The 26,080-nt window shown below is 39.8% G+C and overlaps 1 protein-coding gene across 2 annotated transcripts in view; it reads right to left on the bottom strand.

Moving 5' to 3' along the window:
• The window catches only part of LIFR (LIF receptor subunit alpha), a 53,684-nt gene that overhangs the window by 9,506 nt on the left and 18,098 nt on the right, over positions 1-26,080 (bottom strand). For both annotated transcript variants that reach the window (XM_030968302.1, XM_030968303.1), the window contains exons 2-17: positions 23,683-23,837; positions 22,859-22,979; positions 20,427-20,569; positions 18,857-19,020; positions 17,891-18,065; positions 17,340-17,606; positions 15,104-15,233; positions 13,125-13,288; positions 11,345-11,490; positions 8,869-9,034; positions 8,644-8,714; positions 7,991-8,204; positions 4,558-4,737; positions 2,859-2,960; positions 1,132-1,299; positions 328-489 (exon numbers count right to left, since the gene is read on the bottom strand). In XM_030968302.1, coding sequence (XP_030824162.1) covers positions 328-489; positions 1,132-1,299; positions 2,859-2,960; positions 4,558-4,737; positions 7,991-8,204; positions 8,644-8,714; positions 8,869-9,034; positions 11,345-11,490; positions 13,125-13,288; positions 15,104-15,233; positions 17,340-17,606; positions 17,891-18,065; positions 18,857-19,020; positions 20,427-20,569; positions 22,859-22,979; positions 23,683-23,764 — 2,455 coding nt within the window. In that variant the 5' untranslated portion in view covers positions 23,765-23,837. The remainder of the gene's footprint in view (positions 1-327; positions 490-1,131; positions 1,300-2,858; positions 2,961-4,557; positions 4,738-7,990; positions 8,205-8,643; positions 8,715-8,868; positions 9,035-11,344; positions 11,491-13,124; positions 13,289-15,103; positions 15,234-17,339; positions 17,607-17,890; positions 18,066-18,856; positions 19,021-20,426; positions 20,570-22,858; positions 22,980-23,682; positions 23,838-26,080) is intronic.

Genomic DNA, 26,080 nt, shown 5'->3' with positions numbered 1-26,080 from the left:
ATTCATCATGGGAAACCTGACAAAAACAACTGGCTGTTTGAGAAAACGAAGTTCAGACTTCATTATATTTAGTAGTAGGTTAGAAGTTACTTTTTATGCATACATTACCATGAACAACAAAGTAGCTGTAATAGAAAAGGATCTTTCCCTCACTCTGAGCTACATTTTTGTATGTATAAATAACCAACTAAATAAAGGTAAAAATTAGACTGTAGGCCCAAACCTACAGGATCAGAATAAACCAATAAAATAAGCTCAGCTTTATATACATTGCACAGCCCCTGTGCTAAAGACAGGAATAGGTCTGAACAGGGATAATCAACTTACAGTCTTCCTTTGTCACCACATAGAGGCTGTTTGGAGGGCTCAATCCACCAGCAGTGTACGCTTGTAGTTCCAGCTGGTAACTCGTTTTGCCTTGAAGATCAAATATTTTCATAGACTTCTTTGTTAAGTCAGTGATATTGTTAACTTTAAGTTCTGGATTCCCTGTTTGTTTGGAAGCAGTAAGAAAGGCATAACTTGGTGAGAAAGGATTCAAAAAGACAACCTCAGCTTTAGCAAAACTGTCTTGAAGTGAGCAGATGAAACCAGAAGAACAGTCTGTGTAAAAAAATGCTGAAATAAAGAACCCCAGCAATGCTGCTTGCTTACACAGCACCAAGCAGCACAGGAGTTGGTGCTGCTGCTGCAGATTGACTACATTTCCTTACCCTCCTGTGTGTCGTCTTATGAATGTCAGTCAGGCTTCAGTCCTGACAGGACAGGCACTGGAAGAATATTAAATTTATTTAACCCTATTAAATACAGTCATGTAACCTCCCCACCTCATCTCCCCAGGGTATCTGAGCACAGGACAGCATGACATACTGCCACTTAGTCACTGCACTACTTTATGGCCTCAGTGAGACAGGGTTTTCTCCAACTTTTGCTTTATATTAAAAAACAGCTGGGCTAATCACACAAAGGCATTTTAAAAGCCTTTGTCACATATCAGGAGCATATTATAACAGTGAGTAATGCAACTGAATTATTATTAAAGCATCTTTTTTATTAAAGTGAAATTAAATTATTAAAACATAGAAAGGAAATATGTAAGCAAGGAAGTCGCAATCTTCACAATTAACTTACCTGATTCTGAAAGTCTAGGCTTTAAAGCATCTTTTTCACCTTTTGCAAAGGAAAGAAGATATCCTTTTAGAAATCCTCGGCATTCTTCAATAGGAATGTCTTCCCATTTTACCAATATAGAATCTGAAGAAGTTTCTTCAACAATAAAATTTGGTGCAGTTTTTGGAGCTGTAGAGAGAGTTATGAAGGAAGAAACCAGTAAGAAATTGCCTTATCATAAAATGCTGAAACCATGTAAATATTTCATCAGTTTTATTTTGGAGCTAGCATTTTCCAACCCTTTCCTCAAGACTCCTCACTGTAAAATATGTGTGAAAGACTTAGCAGGAGTCTACAAAAATACAGCTATGTTGGACTAATTGCTAATAATTACTGCAGTATTAGCTACTAAGAGGTGCTAGAAGAAAAATTTCTCTTTGGTCAGTCTTCTTACAGACCCATACATGTAAATACCCTTCTTCCTGCAACAAACCCCAAAGGATTGTATAAATATTCAGAGGATACATATCAGCTTTTACAGGCTTTAACTCTGTGACTTCATAGCTTGTCTTAAAACTAAAAAACCTCCACAATTTTACCATCTCAGCTTAAAAGAACTACTCTTAGCAGTTTACACAAGTCCTTATTCCAATACCTGAAGCCTACTGAAAGTGTTACAGCAGATAATGCCATGCATAGTGTCAGGACCTAGCCTGACATTTGGCTTTGATCCAGCATGGTTGAACTCATGTTTAAGAATGCATCAATTTTTCTCTTCATGGTTATCTGTCCAAAGGCAAATCTGAAGTTTTAGAATGAATCTATGCTCTTGTGCATTTTCCAGTTCCTAATAAGTTTCTTCTGCATGCTCAACGCATTATTAGTCCCTCGAAGTCTTTATATCTTGAAAGCTTCTGTTTGATCAGTTCATAACACACATGGAAAACTCTTCTGGGGAACATTTCAGAATTTTTGCAGAAATACAAATGGCTGACAATTGAGTTTCTGGTAAAATTGCTTTAACCTCACCTTCAACCTTAGCAATGAAGTAAACAACACCATTTCCAAGGACTCAGATTATGTCAGCAGTTCAGTTTTCTAGGCAAACTATTTTAGCAGAAAACACATTAAACTTCAAAGTGAAATCGGTGCTGTAGTTACAATACAATACAGTTATGGTGTTAAAGGCTAAAGTCATGTCCAAACACCTGGGAACAGAAAGCATTCAGACACTAATGCATCTTCAGGCAGCAAAGCTCAGCACTGGGTCAAACCCCAGTAACCCAGACAGGGTTGGTGTGGGACAGAATACAATTCTCAAAGTGGCTGTGCTCCGGGATCTAGTTGTTGGATCTATGAAGTGTTTTATTTTAACACAGAAATGTTATGGATACTTTTTACATTTTCTGAGCTATACTAAATATGCTTAGAAGTTGGACTTGATGAATCAAAAAAGTTGCCTCTTCTTGTGTAGAAGGGACCACAGCCATGTGGTTCAAATTATGGCTGTGAATTGCTGTGACACTCTGTGCCACCACACAAGCTGGAGAACACAGGGTTATTGCATATGCTTGAAACTGCAAGTGGCTGGAGAAATGTGTTACAGTTATCCACGGAGAACCAACAGAAGTCAGCAGCACCGCATGGAGATTCTGGTCTCAGCCTTCTGCCAACACTGAGCTAAAAAATAGACACAGACTATTTTCTCTTCACTTTGCAGAGATCCCAAATGATAAAAATGCACTCACGCAGCTCTTTCATATACCCAGTTATGTTTTTCAACAACTGATATCCCATGGATTTGCAGCCATACAGAGAAAAGTTGTATCTCACGCCAGGTTTGAACAAAGCTGCAAGAGAAAACTGCTGTAAGAATATTTCACTTCAGAAGAACAATGCTTTTAGATTTCACATGATGCAGATCTATAAGTACATATTAAAAAATTACAAAGTATAATGATATAAATACCATTCCTGCTTGTAATTTCTACAAAAGCTATGCCATCAGATGTGGTTTAGAAGCAGTAACCAAATCTAGCTCCCAGAGAAAGTTTAGTACTAAACAAAGAGGATTCAAAACAAGCTACTCAAATTTCATAAATTGCCCTTTCCATGGGGAAGCACAAATTGAAGTTACCAGAAATAATCCCCTTCTTTTCCTCCCACAGCAGCCATGTAGATCCTGCCTCCTCAGAAATACAAATGTATTTTGAAATAACCAGGCTTACTGGAGCAACACTACAAAAGATAGGCAGAAAACTCTCAGAACTGACAGTGAAACAACTTAGCAATGAACTTCAGTCCTGAACTGACTTTAAAAAACACAGATAGTCATCATATTTATGCTTCCCATGTCTTTGGTGGGAGCACAGATATTTGATGCTATAATGTGTAAATAATTTACCACTTTCTGGGATTTTCTCAAGTTGGGGCTGTACGCTGCTTTAAAGACTTTTTCTGAACAAGATACTACTGTGAAAGTACACAGAAGTCAACTGGGTTTTGCAAGAGTTCAGGTCCAGCCTGAGGGAGTCTCCTAGCAGGACTAAGAGCAGAGGTGGATTTACCAGCTTAAGCCTAGCCCTAGCAGCTGGATAACTCATAAAAGAGTCACATGCTGCAAGAAGCATCCCAGTGAAGAGCTCAGGAGTAAAGCAGTGCATCACAGACACTGTATTGTCTGCTAAAAAAAAAAAGAAATCTCTAGCTAGCACAAACAGAAACAACATGGACACAGTGTAATTACAGACAGAAAAACATATTTCCCCCATTCCTCCAGGTCTCAACTTTCCTATGTACACAGCTCCAAGTTGCTTCCTTGAATGGAGACTTTAATACTAAATTCTTCTAAAAGGCAAATATATACCCTCATAGAAAGCAGAGAAAAAAAATCCCACATCTTTAATGGAGCCTCTCTTTCCTCTTCTGCGGCTACTAGTCCCACCACAGCTGAATTTCATTTCCCTGATCTGCCCACCAGCATCTAGAGACCTGGAATGTGCCCTGTTCCAGGAAATTTCAATAGTTGACAGCAAGCCAACACATGGAGGTCACACTTAAAAAAATTTGCCTCATGTAAAAACAACGGATTAGTCTTCTCCCATCCTGAGCAGCACTGTTTATGCTTAGAATCCAAATAAAACCCCTAACCCTAGATTAACCATTATGCATTAGGCTGAGTTAGGAAATTTTGGCGTACAGCTAGAAGAGGTAATTTCAAAACAGTTAATAAACACAGGATGATAAAAGTTAAATCAAGACTGATATTTGGATTTGGCAAGACTGTGTAAGAAATTAAAATAAACACAGTACCAAGAAGAAATTCATTTATTTACAGAAGTACACAGGAATCAAACAATCTGCGACCTATAGCTTCATGCTGCTCTCATTCCACTTGCTGCTCAAGATCTCAACCAGAAGGACTCACAAGAAAGTATTCTGACTTACCAGATTTTATCACTGCATTTGTTGTATTTGAAGGAAACTTCTGCCAGTCCACACTACAGGGTTCAGACCCAGATGAATGACACCATTTTACTATGTAGCCACACGTCATGTTGGGGTAAGAATCCCAAGAAATATTAATTCCATTGCCCATTGCCACAGCCTGATCTGTTGTGACATTGTCTGCAACAAAGATGACAGAAAAATCCATCAACGAGCACACACTTATCTAAAGCCCAAGATGGAAGAAAGCATTCCAGCCACAGCACAATGGCTTTATAAATGGCAGTCATTTCTAGGGGCAGTCATTTCTAGGAATGAGAGGCATGAGTGAACTGAGAATTCGAAGCAGTGCACTCCGCTGAGCTTTCTGGAGTGCTCACAATCAGACATAGCCTCCAGCAAATCCCTCAGCCAGCCTTAAGTACTATAAAGAGAAATGCAGCAGCTCAAGACTGACTTAAAAAGCACTTTTTCAAGGTAAGGATTTACCGCAGATGTCAGGTTCAAATATGAATTGACACCAATCTGGCAGGAGCCTCCAGCTATAAATTCCTGCTGTCATTTCATCAAATGGTTTGCTTTGTGTTTCTTTCAAAGTGTCTTGCTGTCACTTGCCCAACCACAGACAACCATTTTTCATGAAGAATCAACAGCAATAATCATGTCCCTGGTGAACTTTATGGAGGCTTCAGTCTACCAAGGGTAAATTATACAAGAAAGAAAAGAAAAAAAGTTTTGCCTTTAGTCTATTTGTCTTCTTTCTGATTATCAAAGATCTAGCTGCCCTTGTGAAGTGATCAGATCTGGGAACAGCTTCCAATTCCTGCAGCTGCCTTCCATGGATGTCCATCACATGGGACCCCGCAGAGCTAAGGGATGGTTTCCAAAGGCCACCACAAAAGGGGTGGCCCTATGACAGATCTGCAAAAACAATCTCAGGGTTTCAGTTTTCCTTTTTCAGTGTTCTCATTTATGCTCCCCATTGAGTCTATTATTTCATTTTATTAAAGCCGTAAACTAGGGAAGGCTGAAGGGCAAGGACAGTTTTCAAGGATTAGTGCTATGAAAACTTTACTCTCACAGATGCGCTGCAAATGTCAAAGGACTGTCTTTTTCTAAATAATCTTAGCACACAGTTAAGTGTATAATTGTTTTGTAGCTTGCTCATGGCAAGAAAAAGACACATGAATAACAAAAGCAAATCAACTCCACAAGGGCCTTGATACTTTCCCCAGAAAAACTACTACATATCCATTGAAACTACATTTCTGTGATGCTGGAAAAGATCATATTTCTAATTAGCAGACTTTAATTTTTCTATTTACAGAAAAGAGATTTTACTGACAGTAATCACATACTGTCTAAAAACCACTTAAATACACCATTCCACCTTATTTTCTGAGCTAGATGACTAGAAATTCACCATGGGCAGTACTGGACATTTTGGTGTATTTATAGCTGCAACCTAGAATAGAAGAACAAATAACTACTAGCACTAGAACACTACAGTGGTAGGGGAGCCTGGATCAACCAGATTATATGCCTCAACTCTCTACAGAGCACTGTTCAAAGACAGTGACAAATTAATTATGGCAGTGTATCCTCTGTTTGTGTTTTCAATTTTCATAAACCCCAGCTTCAGACCCTCTGCTCTCTTATTGATATTAAAAGCACTTACAGACTGCACACAGGAAGCAGCGAGAAAAGATGTCTGGGCAAAAATGTCATCCAGTTCTTTGAATGAGTCATCTTGTATGACTCCAGTCAGTGACTCAATTCCTATACCAACTCGGGAGCAAAACTTTAATGAGTACAAGCTGGGTAACACCAAAGGGAACCTCAGACATCTAAGAGAAAGCTATAAATGAATGCAAAGCTCTAGCTGCCATCAGCTCTTCCACACCACAAACCTATTATAGCGACCTCTTTGACTTCCAGAGCCTGACTCTTTTTCTGCTGAAGGAGAGCTATAAAAGCATTTCAAATCAACTGCCCCATATAGTTACTTCTCCTTCCAATGGGCAGACTAAGAATATACTACCAGGTATTAGCATAAGTACTGTGCTCAGTTCTAGGCTCCTCAGAACAACAGAGACATGGAATTCCTGGCATGGGTCCAGTGGAGGGCATCAAAGATGTTTAAGGGACTGGAGCATCTCTCTTACGAGGACAGGCGGAGGGAGCTGAGCCTGCTCAGCCTCAACAAGAGCCGAGAGGGGACCTCATCAGTGTATGTCAAAGCCTGCAGGGAGGGGACAGAGGAGGGACCAGGATCTGATTGGTAGTGCCAAGCGACAGGACAGAAACTGATGCTTGGAAGGATCATGAACATGAGGAAGAACTTTCCTGTGCAGTGACCAGGCACTGGGACAGATTGCCCAGAGAGGTTGTGGAGTCTGCCTTATTGGAGATACCCAAGCACCATCTGGACACAATCCTGTGCCCTGTGCTCTGAGATGGCCCTGCTTGGGTGAGGAGGTTGGACTGTGGGCCCTTCCAACCTGACCTATTTTGTGATTCTTTGTTTTGGAGGAGCACAAGAAACATTGTATTTCACATGATTTTGCTTTACACAGAAACAAACTCGTTTTTTATCTCACTGTGAATCTCAGTCAGAACACATTTCTTCCTGTGAGAGATGGCCAAGTCTTACCAGAACCTGAGTTGCCGGACAACCAACTGTGACACCTGTTCCCCAAGTGGGCAAGGAGAAGCAGACCCATGAATGCTCCTCCAAACAAGTGGAGACAGGCCTTGGTGTGTGAATCTGTCCTCCCTGCAGAGCATCAGCCAGATATGGAGCTAAAGGTTTGGTGTGCAGGGAAGCGTGGACTCTCAATAACTGCTTTGCAACATTATCTACTCTGCAAGTTCAGTGTTAAGAGCAGAAAATCACTATCAGGCTCAGCTGTTTCTGTTTACAAAGCCCTCAGCAAGAGCAGCAGTGTTTTAATTGGGAAGCTAAAGCCCTACCTCCTTTTCAAATACTGACTCCCTAGCACAAGGATGCCAACACTTTACCAACCAGCCCAATTAATATTCTCCTACAGAGCTCACAGGCATTGAACTGACAATTCTCGCCTTAAAAGGTCACACAACTCCAAAACTTCTGAATGTCTTTAGCATGTAACACTTCTCAGTGTCTCAACAAGAACACAGAAATACACTGAGCTCCCTAAATATCAGGGATCCACACCAATGCTTTTGAAAAGTGCAAATAGCTGTAAAGACTGCACATTATCATCTTTATTTTATGTAAAGAGCACAATTAATTGGTGAGACACTACTCCAAAAGCAAAGCATTTGCTCCCCCACCCAGCAGATTGTGTGGGGAAATAAACACAAACAAACAAAGCATTATTTTGCAATAAACAAACTCTCCTACATATTCCCAAGCTTTGAAGGTGTTTAATTCTCAGCTGGGAGCACTCACCACTTGGAAGTTCCACGCTTGTTATCCTTGAAGGGGGAGATGAGCCCGCATGGTTTCTGGCTACAACGCTAATTACACAGTCACTTTTTCCAAGTTTTATCTCAGTACTGTTTGAGGGTTCAGAGACTATTTTACGCTCCAGTAGTCTCTCTAGCAGGTAGCAGGACACTTCATGAGACACTATTTTTCCATTGGTTTCAGAAAGGGATAAGGGCTATGAGCAGACAAAGAGTGCATTAAAACCAAAATGCAATATACAGAAGATGACATAGGATAATACGAATTTACTGTTCCTGATCTAGTCTGATGATCGTGTAAGATTATAAGGCAAAAAAGTAACTCAAGTGTGACTTTGATAATTAACATGTAAATTCCTAAGTTTTTAATTTTCAACTCAGATGTATTAAACATTTAATTCTTCATGTGAAATGCTTCTCAAAGCAATATTTAAATTATAAAACTTTAATAACATTCTTATCTGGGGAAAAATATTTGTCTCAATAGATGGTTCTATATAAAGTTAAGGAAAGCAGCCTGGTTTATTGACTACAAACTTTACTGATTTATAAACATTTATATATATTTATAAATGTATATAAGTAAATAGTTTTTCATACAGTTACATTACATAATATTTTATGTGTTCTATCTACCTTCCAGAAGACTATTACGCTTTCACCAGAAGGACTTCTCTCTCTCCAGATATCTGGTCCTCTTGCAGGAGCTAAATAAAAAAATAAGAGTGGTAGTATTTTTCCCCAGTAGCACAGTAGACAATTTACCATCTATTGAAAAGTTAGGTTTTTTTAGATTACTAATTTTAAAATACGTATCTTCACAAGTTCAACATTTTATCATCAAGACTGAGACGAACTTACGGGCTTCTGATGTTGTCTGCTCCAACCCCCGGCTCCAGTCACTCCACCTCCAGAAGTGGTCAGCAGCCGAGCAGCGCACCCTGAGCTGGTATTTGGTGTCAGGGCGCAATGCATTCAGCTGAGCTGTGTAAGTTGAAGATTTCCGCCCAGGTATGGAGATATTGTGCTGTTCAAAATTTACAGAAATTGACATGATATGTGTATTTTTTTTCTCCTAAATTACACTGCTAGTCAACACCTAAAAAGGTGAGGGTTTTTGTCCTCCAAAAATACTGACAGTGTCAAAGCTGCATTCAAGCCCTATGAAGAAAATAGCAGGAAAAAAATGTCCCATGCAGTCATCCTGAACAAAAACTTCAGAGATCCACCAAAATAAAGTTCTATACAGACAGAAATTGAAGTATACAGTAACGTCCAAAAAGGAGCAGCAATGTGGATGCTTTTTCAACAGGGTGAGCTCTGCACACAGCAGCAGGTGGTTGTTTCCCATCTATCCCATTCAGTCCCCCTCTCTCCCATATGAATCAAAACTGCTCACATGGGGCAGGCCAGAATTCTGGTGTTCAGAACCCACACTCCCACTGAACACATGCACATCTTGTGGGGACAAAGCCCTTTTTCCTATGAGACATGCACAGAAGTTCACTAAAGACTGTCTGCTTCAGCAGGATGTTTATCATGCAGTCTGCTGCCTTCATTTTTCCTTCAGAAGACATTATCCAGGACCTACCCAGGTGATCTCAGTTCACAGCTCTTATGACAGGACTAGTCTCTTCTATTATTCTTAAAGTGGTGTGGGTCTAGAGAGCATTTCAATTTCACAATTAAAGAAATCCTAAGCCCAGGAATATTTTTTACTGATTCTAATTATAACACATGTGCATCACAGCTGCCAAAAACTGGACTCCAAGTGACTTTAAGATGCAACTAATTTTGCATTTCTAAAGCCAAATGACAACTTGAAAAATAATAGAAAATCCAAATAACAACTTGAAAAATACTAGAAAAGCCAACAATCTCTCATGCAGATGGAAATGCTTCTGAAAACATCCTCAAAACGCCATGTAAAACCCCATAGCAATTTTACAGCTACTTTTGTGACAGGGAACTCCTGGAGTTTTTTTATTAAGCAACCAGCAACCATATAACAAAGCTATAAAAGCTTTTGCCAAGCTGTTTGCTGCATACAAAATATCCGTGGGTGAGGGCTCTGATACAGGTGAAGGGAATCAAACTGTTGTGGAAGTGTAAGTCCTGACCCTTTTCCACTATCCCAGATGATTGATGCAGTAGCAGAATTCACAAATGAGTCCAGGCCCAAGATTTTAAGCTGCATATTCCAAAAATATCTGAGTTCCTTTTGTAGTACCTAATCTCTGGTATTACTTAACACATGTTATTAGAGACAAAATATAAAAGCTTAAGGCTTCTGCACTTATTAAGTGGTCTGAAAGTATTTTAAAAATACTCTTAGAGAGGGTGCACCCTCTTATTTTGGAGGCATGTACATAATGATTATCTTCAGTCTTAGCTGCATCATTTTTGTGGCTTGATTTACCATATTCAAGGCTGTGCTCAACAGCTATGCCCAGCTGGCAACTAAGTGCAGAAGGTGACAGAATAATGCTAAAATTCAAACAAACATTGCAAAAAGAAGCCTCTGAACTTAATGTGCTCAAATTAAAAATTCAGGCTCTGTGCACCAAAATCTACCTGAGAATTCACTATGTGCCTACTTGAAATGGTCAGAGATAAGTGTGCACAAAGAAACTGGGGGTAAATCTCAGGCCAGCTGAAAATGCACTTCTCATTAGGCTTCCCCAGTGAGACAGGTCACCCCACACTAACTTCATGCTGCAGAAGTTACTCCAGGTAGACTGGGGTTTACCTACTCATATATCCCATGGGAGAATTCTTCCCTATCCTGCCTCTGCATCACTGACATATGAGCAGGTTTAGCAGCTGCCTATTGTGGCCACATGCATGTCAACTGCTGGCAGCAAACAAATGAACTGTTCTCTGAGGGAAAAAATAAAGGGAGAAATTCAACTGCAGACTTCAAGATCTGAAACAGCCAGTGTGGAAGTCTGCAGGGCAGCAATGCATCCTGGAACAAGAGTGTGTTAATACAGCTTGCATCAGGAAGGACAAAGCACATGGACTGTTACCTAAAAGATCAGTATAAAGCACTATGCACCCCTTTCAAGTACCAAATAACATGGTGCATAATTTGGCCTTTCTCTAGCGTTCAAAACAAAAAAAACCAACCAACCAACCAACCAACCAAAACAGGCAATAATAGAGATGAGCAGGAATTTTTCTTACTTTATTAAATTACTTCTACTCATTACTACGTAAATAATTTAATAAGACCATCGAATGAAGCTCTTAGTGAGAAATAAATTTGAAATGTGATTAGTTCAGTGAAAAAGTTTAGCATTTGTTAAAAAAATTATCTTCTAAAAGCAATGCTTACCAGTTTTCTCTCAGAGTGGCTACTGCTAATTTCAATTTGACACAGAAGCCTGGTCTCAGCAAAGCTGCCATTTATAAACCAACGCAGTTGGATGCTTGTAGAGTTGTTCCCAGTAACAGTTAACTTTTCTGGGGCTTTTGGATGAACTTAAAAATAAAGAAAAAAACCTTCAGTTACAAAAAAAAAACCCATTTACTATAGTTCAGTTCCTATCTTCTTATTTTAGAAGATCAGAGAGAATCAGAAGGATAAGTGTTTCAATCAGCAACTGGGAAAACTGGTGCTGGGAAAGTACCTGCAAGCATTCTCATTCCTGATATCTTCTTAGCTATCAAATTTGGAAGCAGATTTACTTAAGACTGAGTCTACTGCACACATGATAAGGAGTTGAGACACAGAAAAACATTTTTCCTCCTAACTGATTTTATCAAAAGAGTGAACCACCAGGTATTTCAGATGATCACAGGTGACAGATGAAATTTACTGAACTTTGCTCAACTTCTGTGAACTTTTTAAATTAGTACTTAAAATCTGCAGACCAGGACAAAGGAGGATTCCTAAATGACCCCACCCCAAAATTCCCTTCATAGAATCTTTCAATAATATTCAGCACTAACATTCACAGCTATCAGAGTAAAAAAATATCTACTGTTGGATTTGGCCCAAATACCTTAAGGAAATATGTACTGTGCTTTGGGAATTAACTGGACAGTGCAGGAAAGAAAGAAAAGGAAACAAATAGGAAACAGCAGCATATCACCTGGGTGTGAAACAGCCCAGTTAATGATTAACAGAAACAAATTATGCTTTTCTCAACTCTGTCAATTTACTCAGACAATTCTAATCTCAGGCTAGTTGAACTGGGACCTGGACAATGAAAAATGTACTATCCTCATATTTAATTCAGTTTTTTGGAGAACAGCAGAATACTGTAACCAATAGGAATCCCTGAAATCTCAGCTGGGACTGTGGAAGAGAAAAGTGTGGTGAGGGCAGTGCTACAGAGATGCTCACCTTCCTTTCCTTTTTTAAACTAAAGGTCTAAATGAGAGAAGTTACTTCTTTCTCCAAACCCTGACAGCAGATGATCATGGCTATTACCAATAGAACACAATAGTCCCGATATTTCCTTCTGTCTTTCCACGTTATTTTTTTTTATGCTCCAAATCCTGCTGCTGTAAAACTGTGTAATATTTTGTCCTATAAGCAGACACTAAAATACAGGGTAATTTACGTACAGGTTCATAAACTTACACCTAAATTTTAATTGTTGATATGTAATAGAATATGAAACAAAACAAACTTGCTCAGAGAAGCTGTGGATGCTTCATCCCTGGAAGTGCTCAAGGCACTTGAGCTGGATAGGGCCCTGAGCAACCTGATCCAGTGCGTGGCATCCCTGTCCATGGCAGGAGGTGGGGCATGGGGAGTGTGTGGGCTGTGCTGGAACTAAAGGATTCTTAAGGTCCCTTCCAACCCAAGCCACTCTGGGATTCCATGATAAACAGCACCTGTCTAATTATTAGATCACATATTAGAATTTATCACACAGCAGTCTGTCCAACACCGCAGCACTGCTGTTGGCATCTCCCTGTACAGTTCATCTTTGCCTCATGACATGCCCTGAGTTGTTTTCAAGTTCAAATTATTGAATATGGTAATAATCTAGTGACAATTAAGGAAAATAATGAAAAGTATACCATGTCAGGGCTCTTCAAACCCAAAACTAATAAACAGCATGTAGAAAACATATTTTTCCTTTGTAAGTCATAAGTCTTACCTCTTTGAGTTATATCAACCAAAAGAGATGACTGTGCTTGCCCAATAGGATTGTAGACACCTAATATGAAATCATAGGTTTTTTGATCAGGCAGTACTGGAAAGCCACAAACATGGTCTCTGCTCACTTCATTGACTTCGCATGAAACATTTTTACCGGATGTTCTACAAAGTAAGGAGAGGAGGGAAAACCTTAGTTTTTGAGTAAGTTAGTTCCTAGCAACAATCACAAGTATAGACTGAAAACATGGTACAGAACGACGGGTTCAGTTCACATGGCTTACAGAATGATTTGATTGCAGAGGCATATCTAACACCACAATGCAGGTTAAAGTGGCATCAGTCATGACTTGCCCTGTTCTCACGTGAAACTCTCCTCTTCTACTAGCATAATATTTCCATTCTCTCACTTCTCAAAAGCCTGGAAAACAGGTAGGTCCTGTAAAACCACCTTACAAGTCACAGCTAAGATTCTGATTTAATGTATCTTTGTTCAGATCAGCATACATTTGCATTGAAAGAATTTTCTTAATTGCTTTGTGAAGTAGTAAGATGCTATACACATTGTCTTTCTATAAGCCCTGTTAAATATGAACTCAGGTTTGTTACCTGAAATACATCCACTAGTCCCAGCTGTCTTTTAATAAAAAGCAGGAGAGGCAGTCTGATAACAGACAAGAACAGTGGTGCATCTTTAGGGATAAAATCTAAATTGTGTATCTGTATGTATGTACATATATCTGTTTTAATTACAATCTGTGTAAGCCTCTCATTCAGTAGCACAAGTTTAACTAACTTCTTTCAGGCATTTTTACTGTGCTCTAGCTGAGCTCTGAGCTCCCTCCACACTGTACTCTATAGTTCAGCATGGGCTTATAACAAGGATGAGAGTATTTATCCCAAAATTCATCATATTAATCTCACAAATTTGGGCTGAGCAAAACAAGACTGGACAGTGTTATTACTTATAAGATGAATATGGGCAGTCAGTGACTGAAGCTCCTTTCCTGTGAATATCTGCCCTGTTTTGTCCACCTCTTTGCACCCTACCCAGCGGCTTTTTTAGCACTGGCACTCTAGACGACATCTGTGACTGTAACTCAAACCTCATTGCCTCCAGCGTGCTTCTAAGCCACCATGAGACTCCATTTCTCATCCTTTTGTGTGACTCAGGCCTCTCCTGGCTTCTTTCCCTGACTGCTCCTTTGGAATGACACAAGAGCCTCCTCTCACCATGGGAATTTTGTTAACTCCTCACTAACTTCTAATCACAACCACCAAGGAAGTGGTTGCACTTTGCAAGTGCTATCCCAATATTTCTTCTTTTTTAAGGCTTTACATGGCCTGGCCTTAAAGACTATGTAGGAGGACACTAGTTGACTGTTTTCTGTGGGTGAAATGAGTGTTATTTGTCCTTTTCAATGTTTTAACATTTATTCTGCTTGCTCTAATTCTTAATGGCAGGAAAGAATTAGAGCCAAGAAACATCACAGATGGAGGCTAACTGCTATTTTCCCTAGTGGCATCTGGGAAATGCCCCACGATCTGTCTTACAATTATTTCTCAGTGAACTTCTGTTATCCTGCTTACCAGAAGTTCAGTAAATGTCTGAAATGATCTGACCCAGGTTTCATATAAAAAAAATTAAAAATTAGTGATTGCCTCCTACTATCTCCCTGTATTTTCATATTGGTCTTGTCTACATGTTGGCAGCAGCCTGATACACTAAGCCCTTTATCTGATTGTGAGTTCCTAATGGTATAAACTTTAGGGAAAGTTATCCTTAATTCCCATTGGAATTTTGCAGAGCTAGACCAAGGTTTTCCCAATCTAGTTTAGGTACAGCTTGCTGAAACTCTTGGAAAGTATTTTAGGCTCTAAGCAATCACATTTAAATAGGTATGGTGCAGTAAGTCCCAGGCAGCAATGGAGATATTCCAGTTGTATCCTTTTACTCCTTGTAGTGCTGATTAATTTTACCTTTCAAATAAACTGTACTTTGTTCTTCGTTCTCCATATAGTCCACTGGGCCTGCCTGGTTTCCAGGTGCATTTTATTATCAGAAAGTTGGGTGTCTCACAGCTGAGGTTTTGGGGAATATCAGGAGCATCTGTAGCAGAAGAGGAAACCAAAACAGTTAGCTGACATTTTGCCATCCTAGTGTGACATTTGGGTTACTGGCTTCCTGAAAGCATTGCTCTTTTGTTTTGCTGGGTCTAGATTGCATGCTTCAAAAATACATGGCAATAGATACACCCCAACCACAGAAGTAATATGCTTTAAAAAAATGACAATAAAATAGATGGAGAATTATCAGCCCCATCTGACTAACACTTGACTCTAGAATTCTAAGTGGGTGGGTAATCTGGCAAATCTCATGCAAACATGTTCACAAGCTCCAGGCTCTGACCTGGAAGTGTTTCACTGAAACTCTGCCAAGAGTTTTCTGAAATTCTGAGCATCAGTTCAGCCGCTGAGCAATGCAGGAATGCTGTCGGCTGTGCGTCACATTTTCTAACATGCCAGCCCCACCACTGCTTTGAATTCTCCAAACAAGTCATGTCAAGAAAATAGTCCCTTTAGCATGAATTCCAAACTGAATTTGAAAATTAAAGCAGGCCTTGAATGGCTCATCCTCTTCACCATGGCTTTGGAAGTGCCCATCTTCTCCTTTTAAGTCTTGTTCTTTGTATTCATACTAGAGCACCATTGAGTGCCTTGCTGGAAAAGATGGGCAGTGCTCCCAACAGACCATGCAAACATGAGAGTAGGCAGAGCACTTATTTCAGGTCTTGCACACTTGAGGTGTATGAAACTGGAAAAGCCTATGCCAAAGGTAGAGCAACAATATCCACATAGATATCCCCTTCTCTCTGCCCTAGAGAAGGGGAGTTATCACACAGTGTTAATTAACAACAGCGGCAGACTCAGATTATGAGCAGTGAGCCAGAAAGAACACCTGTTTTGCTAGACCTAGGCTTAACCAAAGTTTTGTGTATGCATATTTACTTCCTTCACCTTTTCTTCCCCTCATCAGCAAGAGGACCAGAACAAGACCTCTCCCCATTAAGCAGGTACTACAAAAAGAAACACTGATAAGAAACAGCCTTGGCATCCCATCTGTTAAAAAAAAAATTGAAGGAAAATCCTATGGGATTGTCACAGCTTTCATTCTTGATCTAAATTATTTACCTGGAAGATTTTCCCACAAAAGCAAATTCTCACAAATAACCTAAAAATGGTATATCACTGAGAAGTAATAAAAGGCTGAATTATGTTTTACATTTCTTAGCGAACCCTTAACAGACCAAGTCAATGACAGGATGCACAGGCTGGAGATTGGAACACATTTTCAAAATTATTCCAGTTTCTCCTGTCCTTTTCCTCAACACTAGGGACCTTAAGTTCAAAGGCAGGCATTTGTAATAGAGAATGGGATTCTAATGAGCAGTCATTGGAAGATGACAACTCTCAAATTCCTTGTGAGGAAAAAACATAAAAAGCTTTAAAGTGACCAATTATGGGGAAGAAGAATGAGGTATGTTAAGTCATTTGTTTTAATAGGTATCTGTTTCTGAACATATGTCTGAGCCTTGCATGGCTACATAGAGAAGATACAGAGTGAGTCAGTATCTTTAAAGAAAACACTAAAAGGATGTTTTACAAGAATGCTCAGGAATTATTGCTTATTTTCCTTTGCTGTAATTAGCTCCCAAGGAGCTTCTGCCCTGGATGAGCATCTGTTGTTGCTGCAAGTTTAACTGTTTTCTTCACTTGACTGATTGGTAAATTAATGCTAGCACTTACAGTTCTTGCTCTTGCTCTCACCTAGTCATGGACTATACTAGAACAGATGTAAACCTTAACTGGTAGAGACTGGTAGAGACAGGGGTTGAATATTCGTATGGCAATAAAATACTTGGCATTCCAGATCATGAAAAAGTACCTTAGAACAATGAGAGAAGCACTGGGGCAGGTTCTAAAGAGGGCTTACATGGGTACCTTCTCATCCTTTCAAACCTGGTGTCTTCTCCATGAGCCAGCCTTTCCACAGCGAAATCAAACAAGTACAATCCCCAGTTCAACTTCAAAACCAAACTTCAAAACTTTTTTCCCCAGGAGGAGAAAAAACCACAATAGTATTTTTTTCCTAGCAGAACCTTAAGAGTCTCAAAATTATTTTGATTTTCCTAAGGTTAGTAATCATGATACATACATCCTACAAACACGACACTTCCTTCCAACCCATTTTCGAGTCTGCACACTACATTTGTTCCACTGGTATTTGAAACACTGGCATTTAGCACTCTGATGGCATGGCTTCGACGGCTCAGTTGCATCATTGTATATGATTTTGATCCATAAGTCATATTTTTTATGTGCTCCTCTTCTTCATGGACACAACAAAACACCAAATCTGAGCCTACTGGCACCACACGGTCCAGAGGAAACACTCCACTTCCACCAGGCTCGGTATCTTTCCCTAGCAGAGAAGGAAGAAAACAAACAAGAAACCTCACATGAACAATTTGCTATAAACACAGTGATGATCAGCTAAAATGTGACTGAGGAGCACTCCAATGCATACAAATAAATATTTGCTAGATTTCATTAACTAGTGATTGCATTATTTCTCTAATCATAACAGTCTCAAAGGCAGCAGCCCATGCTCTTCCTAATGCTAACCACCTAATGCTCTTCCTCTGACCTTGGCTTAATTCTTATAAAGAAATAAAAATCCATGTGGTTGCAAGGGAACAAACATACCAGGGATCACTTTTTCTGGGCTCCAGTCACTCCAATCCTTGGGGCCAACAAACTGTGTTGCATTAATGTAACAGCGAATCTTCACATAGTGTGATGTGCACTCCAAAGGCATATCTGATGTCCAGCTCCAAGAAAGAATGGCATCTTCATGAGTCAGTTTTGAGTAGTAAGTAACCTGCAAAGGTTTTGCACCAAGAAATCAACCAAGACAGAGCTTATGAACACCTGTTAATAATGACATATAATCTCTAAAGTGTCAACAGAATGGCAAATTAGCTGAAGTAAATCATAAAATCCTCCTTGATTATTGTAGTGTTCTACCTAACTTTTATGACTTTACCTGGACAAAAGTCTAAGTGGCTAAACAGCCCAACAGCTAGGTAGACTGTCAGCCAGAAATACCAGAGGCCAGACATTTGAGGGAGAGCAAGAGGATTCCCAAGCATTTAAAGAGGTATACTGCACCCTGGGAATCCCATAGGCAGCTAAATGTTTCAACTTCTCCAAAATAAAACTCTTCTAACATTAGTCCCAGGCTGCACATTTAATCTTTAGTCCATTATTAAAATTTATAGCACAGAGCTACGAACTGGCCTGGAAGAATTCTGGTTACAAAAAAAGAAAATAGCAAGCTGAGCATTCAGAGATGACCAAGACTGGAGACACTGTTGGAGATACAGAGACAATGGTGTAAAGATTCTGCCACATTCATAAGTAAGTTCAAATTCCAAAGTCCCTGTACCAGAAAAAAAAAATTGCTGTGACTAAGTACCAACAGTACAGTAGCCAGTGTTCCCATAACTGTGAAATTTAACAAGAAGTTACCTGCCAGAAGCATAATTACACTCAGGTCCTGCAAAGCTCTACTATCTTCATCATCCCCAGTTTCATTCAAGTGACCTCTCAGAACATTACAAAAGCCAAAAGCTGTACATATATTTCTCATAAAAGAAGAAAGGGACTTACTTGTGTGACTACTTCCATAGCTTCTTTTCGGAGTATCTGAATCTGCCAAAGGGCATCCAGTCCATATGGGAAGACCGATCCATTATCACTCCACTCCAGATTTAATGTGGAAGTTGGAAAGTCAGGCATTAAACTAAGAATGTGTGGAGTGACAGGAATAAAGGCTTGAAAAAGAGGCAGGGGAGAAAAAAAAGTCACATTCAGGTCATTAGTCAGCAACACCAGCCCTACAGGTGTTTAACAGCCACATCCCTGCGCTCTGAACTGGCTAGTAGCCATACAAACATGTAACTCAACCTCTGTAATTAGAACAAGGCTCTGTGGCTACTTGAGCATGAGAGCTCTCAGGAAAGCATAGGTGCTGATGAATCATCAGGGAGCATTTTCTTTTAATACTTCAGCATGTAGATGGGCGAGTAACTGTGAATACGACTCTTTGCAATGCATAGCAGGGAAGATATCCCATCTTTCCCAACCTTCCTTCAACACTACAGTGATAAAGGAAATATGGTAGCAGTGTTTGAAGTGTGCATGAGAACACTTCTAGGGAGAATGGTGGGAAAAAAATCCCCAAAAGAATAAGTGTTTTGGAGACCAGTAGGGAAGTGGGGACTGGCACAAAAGTGAGATTGGCAAGGAAGGAGACCAGAAGCACAGGATAGAAGAAGCTCACATGATGTCCTGAAGATCACAGGGAAAGTGATTTTAAGCTACAAGAAGTATTAAGGGCATGAGATCCTGATGGGGACAGGACAGGGAGAATAAACAGAAGCATCTCTTCTAAAAATGTGTTGTGGTGAAGCAAGAGGTTCAGAAACAGGGAAGAACCTTGGCAATACAACAGTTATAGCAGTTTATTGGGCCTGGTGCAAGCTAAAACATTTTAAAAATATGTGTGATACATCCAGCTTCAGTCCTGACCAAGGATCTGAGAGCCTGCAAAGTGTTCAGCACAATCAACACACTGCCCATAATAACCTGTGATGAACTGAGAGACTTATCATGTTGACCAAATATTTTTGAATTGCATTTTGTATAAGTTCTTGAGCTGCTCTTGACTGAAAACAGAACCATGGATAAGTGTTACTGACATCAGAATTTGACTACACTGAAGGAGTAAGCAGGCAAACCAAAGGTAAAAACTAGACCAAGCATGGCAGATTGCATCACTGCCATCTTCTGTTTACAACTTCCTTCTTTGCCTGGAAGGAAGCAGGAAAAAGTCTCATTTACTTATGTACGTAGTTTAGGAATTTGTTTGCAAATGCTTCCTAATTTATAACTAGGACTAAAAAGGGAAAAGAGTGAGGGATGTAACATTCTTGTATTTTGTTTTCCTCCTCACATTCTGCCCTTGATTTTTTTATGCTATGAACTATGGGTAAGAGGAGTATTCTTTCTCTTGAAGGGTTAGAGAACACAATCTATAAAAATATACAGAAGCTTTTCCTGGAGTCAGTATATCAACATTTTACATACAGAAACATTGCCAAAGAAACCTGCAAGCATCTGAAAAGTTGTTAAACATAGTATAAAGGCCTTAGGTACACACATATGACCTGATACTTACAGATGTCTTTCTGGTGAATTACAAATTCTCTGGTAGCAAAAGCAGTTCCAGAGCTTTTGATTCTCACTGTGATGGAGCTCTCTGGGATTGGAATCTCAACCCTTCTCTCCTTAGTTTTAAAACAGACTTGAGGGGTAAGATCACTAAAAGGAGAGACAGGATTAAGCAGTTATTTCAGCTGATAGGAAGCTAAGGCAAGTTAAGTCTTATTCTTGCACACTAATAAAACACAAATTCTCTGTAATAAACAGAAAACTCCATATTGAGTTTGTGAAGGACTTGCTTGGGCTTTGGTTAATATCAGATTAATGGCCTTCCCTCATCTTTCAAGTCACTTTTATCATAGCAGTAGGTTGTGCAGTGGCTGCATAATGCAACCAACTAGTTGTTAAGAGAACACTTCAAAGTGAAGACCTTGCTTTTTAACCAAAATCATAGAATCATAGAATTGCTATGGTTGCAAAAAACCTTTAAGGTCATCAAATGCAACTGTTAACCTAGCATAAGCACCACGTTCACCATTCTTAAGAACCATGTTCTTAAGTACCATAGCCACATGCTTTTTAACACTTGCAGGAATGCTGACTCCACCAACTCCTTGGGCACTCTGTTCCAATGCTTTACAACCTTTTTGTGAAAAAATTTTCTTAACATCTAATTAAACTTGAGGCCAACAAAATACATGTTTCTGAAACCTAGTCACCATGAATCAACATTTCTAAATAAGAAAAACAAAAAACCCCAAACCAAACCTAATAGCATCGTCCCCTCCCTTTGTGTTTCCTGACTCACTCTCCCTCCATTTCTTTACCACCCATGTGCCCTCACATGGGTTGAAAGAGAAGGATTACCACCCACGTCCACATCTTAGAACAGATCTTTCAGCTCCCTTCTGCTGCTCAGCTCACAGGGAAAGAGCAGAGAGCATGGCAGAGGATTGCTAAGATCCCAGGTGAAAATGTAGCCTGTGCTTAATGTTTGTGCAGTGCTCAGCACAATGTGATCTGGCTTTTGTCTTGAAGATGTAGATATATACAGGAAACAATAATGGATGGGTCAAGTCCCTTTGCTCATTATCACTGATATACAACTAGAAAGGCAAAAAGTTTGGAAAAATCCAGACCTTCCTCTTGAGGGAATGACGGCAGGAAGGAAAGCAGAGAGAACAATGCCAGACTTCCTGCTGAGGGACTGTTACTCACTTATGAACTGGAACAGGACCCTGGAGCTCCCATCAGCTGGAGTCAAGAGCTTGGGTTGAACTCTTAAGATTCACACAAGATTCTGGGCTAGCAAAGGCCAGCTGAGATTTGAGTGCTCAGAAAGGCTGCTCCTCCTCAGTACTGAGATATTATTAGAGGATGTTTGGGCAACTGAAAAACAAAACCTCTTTCCCTCAGGGATGTCTGCAAGCTCATCTCAGACTTTCTGCTTCAGGAACCCCAGCCTGTCCTGCTTTGCTAAGGAGAAACAGCAGCAGCTACATGACTGTTCCTGTTCAGAGGGCAGTACCTCATGAACTCTGCACTTCTGAACTCTGGCCACAGAGTCATATATATGGTGTTTTTTAAATAGGAATGATAGCTGGCAATGCAGCAGGAATAATGAGACACAGAAAATCAAGCATGTAGGTGGACTAAGTGCAGCCAAGCCCTGGGACCCCAAGGAAAAGTCTGGGCTGCCTGCAGAATTTACAGGAAAACAAAAAGACAGTACAAATATCTGAATTGGGGGCAGGATCAAGATGCAGAATGGATTTGAACTCATCCCTAGCACATGATAAGTATTTGGCAGATCCACAGCATGGGGAATTGAACACGTAGTTCTCATTAGTGAAAAAACACACAGAAGATTTAAGGGTTTTTTAACTTTTCTCAAAATTCTCAACTTGCATTCACTTCAGAAAAGCTGTTTTAACTGTGAAATAATTTTACGTTTCCTCTAATACAGCTTAAAATTTATAAAGGTTCTAAGACAGTCACTGAGAGATTGTTCATGTTTTTCCACACAAAACCCATGTGAATCTCAACACTTGTGTCATATATTCTACTGCTTTGGCCACAACATCAGGATTCACTGCTTCCAACTCTCATTTCCTTTTGGACTGAACCTGTTTTGAAGATATCCCTCATGAAAACTCTGAGCAAGGGATAGGCAGACACACAGAGAAGTCTGAGTAAATAAGAGCATCTTCCAGTCCTTTGAAAACAGCAAGCAGATTTTGGCAGGCAAATTATTAGCATGGAACAGCTTTGCCAGAAACCCTGCCATTGCCTGAGTTAACAGGGCCTAGGGGAAGCACCACCCAAGGAAAACTGGTGGGGAGATGCTGGGAAACAACAGCATCACAATTTCCATGGGCAGTGACTGAGGAAAAACTGTACCTTCATCACAATTTGGTATTTTTTAACCAGGTATGTGGAGGGACTTACTTGGTAGTGTAGCAAAAGTCAGTTTGTCCATGTCTTCCTCTAGAAGAGACATCCCAAGTACAGAGCATTTTATGTAAATTGTGCGTTACACATTTCAAATTCTGGGGGTCCCCTGGAGAGCCTGAAATAGTATAAAAAATACAGTAAAAACTGCAGGTCAAAAATGAGCAACTGTAAAACAACTGCTGTTTTTCACATCTGTAGCCATTCTCCTTAAGTTTTTATTGCATGCATGTCTGGTCAGTATTTTAAAACTGTTGAATGATTTGTGTGCCTGATTAGACAGCCACAGACTCACAGACTTGTAGAGGTACCTGAGACCTGGATTTAATCTCATCTGTATAACAGAGGCAGCTGCCTCTTTCCACAATACCCGTTCCTTGCCTAGCCTAATAAGCAGGCTTTGGGCCAATGGCAAAACCACAAGCTTTGATTTTAACATAATGAGTTTTTTGCTCTTGTCCATGTCATACATGGAGGGCAATTAATGACAGAAGGACAGTTAATGATAATGTGTGAAATGGTTGAAGAGAGCCAACATATACAGCAAAAAGGTTTCAATGCAGACATTTACACCAATGCATATGCAGACCACCAGTGGTACTATGGAGAATTTAACACCCAGTTTTGCACTGGTTTCCAAGATGCTGCTGGGTGCTGGTGGAAAGCAGAGATCAGGCCTGGCACTGCCTCCATCCTGGGATGGTGTGGGACCACAGAGGTGACAGGTTTTGAACATACATATAGTAGGAAAGCAATGCAATTACAAGGTACAGAAGCTACAGAGAAAAAAGAGTTAGTGAATTACATTGCAATAAACTTACCTATCTCTTGGCCATACATTAAGTTTCTTAAGCATAAAATAGCTAGTGCTAAAAGGCAGCGGGGGCTTGAGTTCTTCCACATTCTTCTACTGTTTGTTTTAAGAATAGCAGCTTTAAGCAGGAGTAAACGTCATCTTCCAACAAGCTCGTCAGTTCTAAAATTAAATACAGAAAAAAAAAAAAAAAACCCCAAAGTTTTAAATTCTGGACCTGGTATGCCACAAATGCCACTTTTTGTTCCATATACTTTTTTTCTTCAGTCATGTTCCCAGGCATAGCAACTCCTTTTCCTTCACCTGGCAAGCAAACCTCGTCTCTGTTACACCAACTCCCTGATTCATGCATTTTCTGTAAGACATTTCCTCAAGAATCATAGACATATAAAACTCTGCAGTTCATAGGTACTCTTCAGCACTATCTAACATCAGGACAGAACAGACAAGGCAGAGTATTCTCCTAGGATAAGGTTCTTCATCTTAGATGAAATGCCAGATCTACAAAGGATATTGTATACCGTGAATGGAAATGTCCCCTGATTAATTTATGCACTTAAGACCAAACACACCATCTGTTTTCTTCTTTCCTCTGCTCAATTTTCAAAAAGTTGTGATTCAAAGCTATGGGATGCCTGACACATTGCAGAACCAGATCTGATCACCCAGGATCACTGGTTCAATCCAGCGTTAATTAATAACCTCTGGAGGAACAATAATGGAGAAAAAAAAGTGAGCCATTTCTTTATCAAAAAATACTTCTTGCTCTAACTACTGACCTTAGAGTAAAAACTTATCTGGAATATTATGTTTAGTATGTTCATTGAAGATTTAACAAGCTTCTTGTTTTAAGAAGAGAAGGTCAGCTGTTCAGCAGGATCCTGGTGAATTTAGTTCCAACCACACATCATCATTCACTGTCAAATTTTGTTCTCAAAAAGAGAAAAACTGCAGGAAAACCTATCTAAAAGTTCAGTCAATACTGGTTGATGGTTTCCCTGCTACCTGAAATCTGTGAAGACATAAGCACCCTTCCAGAGGCCATGTAGCCAGAGGTCTTCTCAGCAACCAACAGCAGGAGCTGGGTCATTTTCATGTTAGAATATGACCAAGCCTACCTGTCCTACAGAGCAGCTTTGTTCCCATTTTGTCCAGGATCTTATTTTGAAAGGCTCCTGACCTTGACTCAGAAATATCTTCCAAAGCCAGATAAACACCATTAGAATAACAGACTTTGTGTAAAAGTTGCTGTAATTTTAAAAGAAACCCCTTTACAGTGAAGTTCCCTGCACCACCAGGTCTGTGATCCCTCATTCCCTGTATTTTTGTGAGCTTGGTTTTTTGTTTGTTTGGTTTTTTTAAGGAATCTTCCCTTAGGGGACAGTTGGAAATGCGTGAAATGCTCTTCTGTCCCTTACCAATCTGCACTGTGTGAGGAGAAACACAGCAGCACTATGCCAAATAATCCAGAGCTGCTCATAAGAGGCCATTTCTCTTGGTCTGCAATAACCAGGTTGAGGGAAAGGTCCAGGCAGCACAAGAGATGAGAGAAATGCTATGGTCAAGACCACTGCTACATATGGAGGGGCACCCATAAAGCTTAGTAATTATTTTAATTTCAGCATGTTCTCAAATCATTTGAAAACCTCACAAAACATATACTAATTCAAGATACACTGCCACCACAGAGTATTTTTCATATATTCCAAATTTGTAATATCCATGCTGTGCAGCTTGTTAAAAGCCAGATCAGGAGCAGAGGCTGACAAATCCAGGAAAAGATGAATCAAGAACCAACCAGCACAGAAAATGTATTAATCTCTGTGCCAAATTCTCCCTCTGCATTCTGGTGTATCTCGGGTACTCATATTGTATTTCTCTAAGTTACTAATGAAAATATGGAATGTTCTCTCCAGGTTTAATCATTGCTCACAAACCTCCAACTTTGTAAAAAGCGTGAATACCACTCACACAGGCCTGGAAATTACATTAATAAAATGACTGATTTCTATTTCAGTCTATGAAGGATATGTAAATTTTATCTGCTTCTGAGGACTTCTTCAAAGGTTATTTTCAGTTTGCAGAAAAGTCCAAACTCAGAATTTCAAGCTCTATAGCACAATCAATTGACAGTCCTCTATCAGCTGGCAAAGTCAAGGAAAGATTAAAAGGCACTGATGCCACTTGAAGAAGAGAGAACTGAGTTGTGATGTTAATTAAATCTGAAGCCTTTCATATTAATCCCAAGTCTCTAAACACATTACCTGTGTAGATACATGCAAAACCTGCTCAGTCATGCCAGGTTTATGAGGTAGATTCAGCAACTATGTACGTGTGTGTGTGTGTGTGTGTGTGTATTTTAGGAAAATCTGGCTTTTTGCACCTCTTTCAACACATAGCTCACT

The sequence above is a fragment of the Camarhynchus parvulus genome, chromosome Z (assembly GCF_901933205.1).
Source record: "Camarhynchus parvulus chromosome Z, STF_HiC, whole genome shotgun sequence".
In the NCBI taxonomy this organism is placed as follows: Eukaryota; Metazoa; Chordata; class Aves; order Passeriformes; family Thraupidae; genus Camarhynchus; species Camarhynchus parvulus.
The sequence above is the reverse complement of the archived record's forward strand: the minus strand, read 5'-3'. Positions and strand labels throughout refer to the sequence as shown.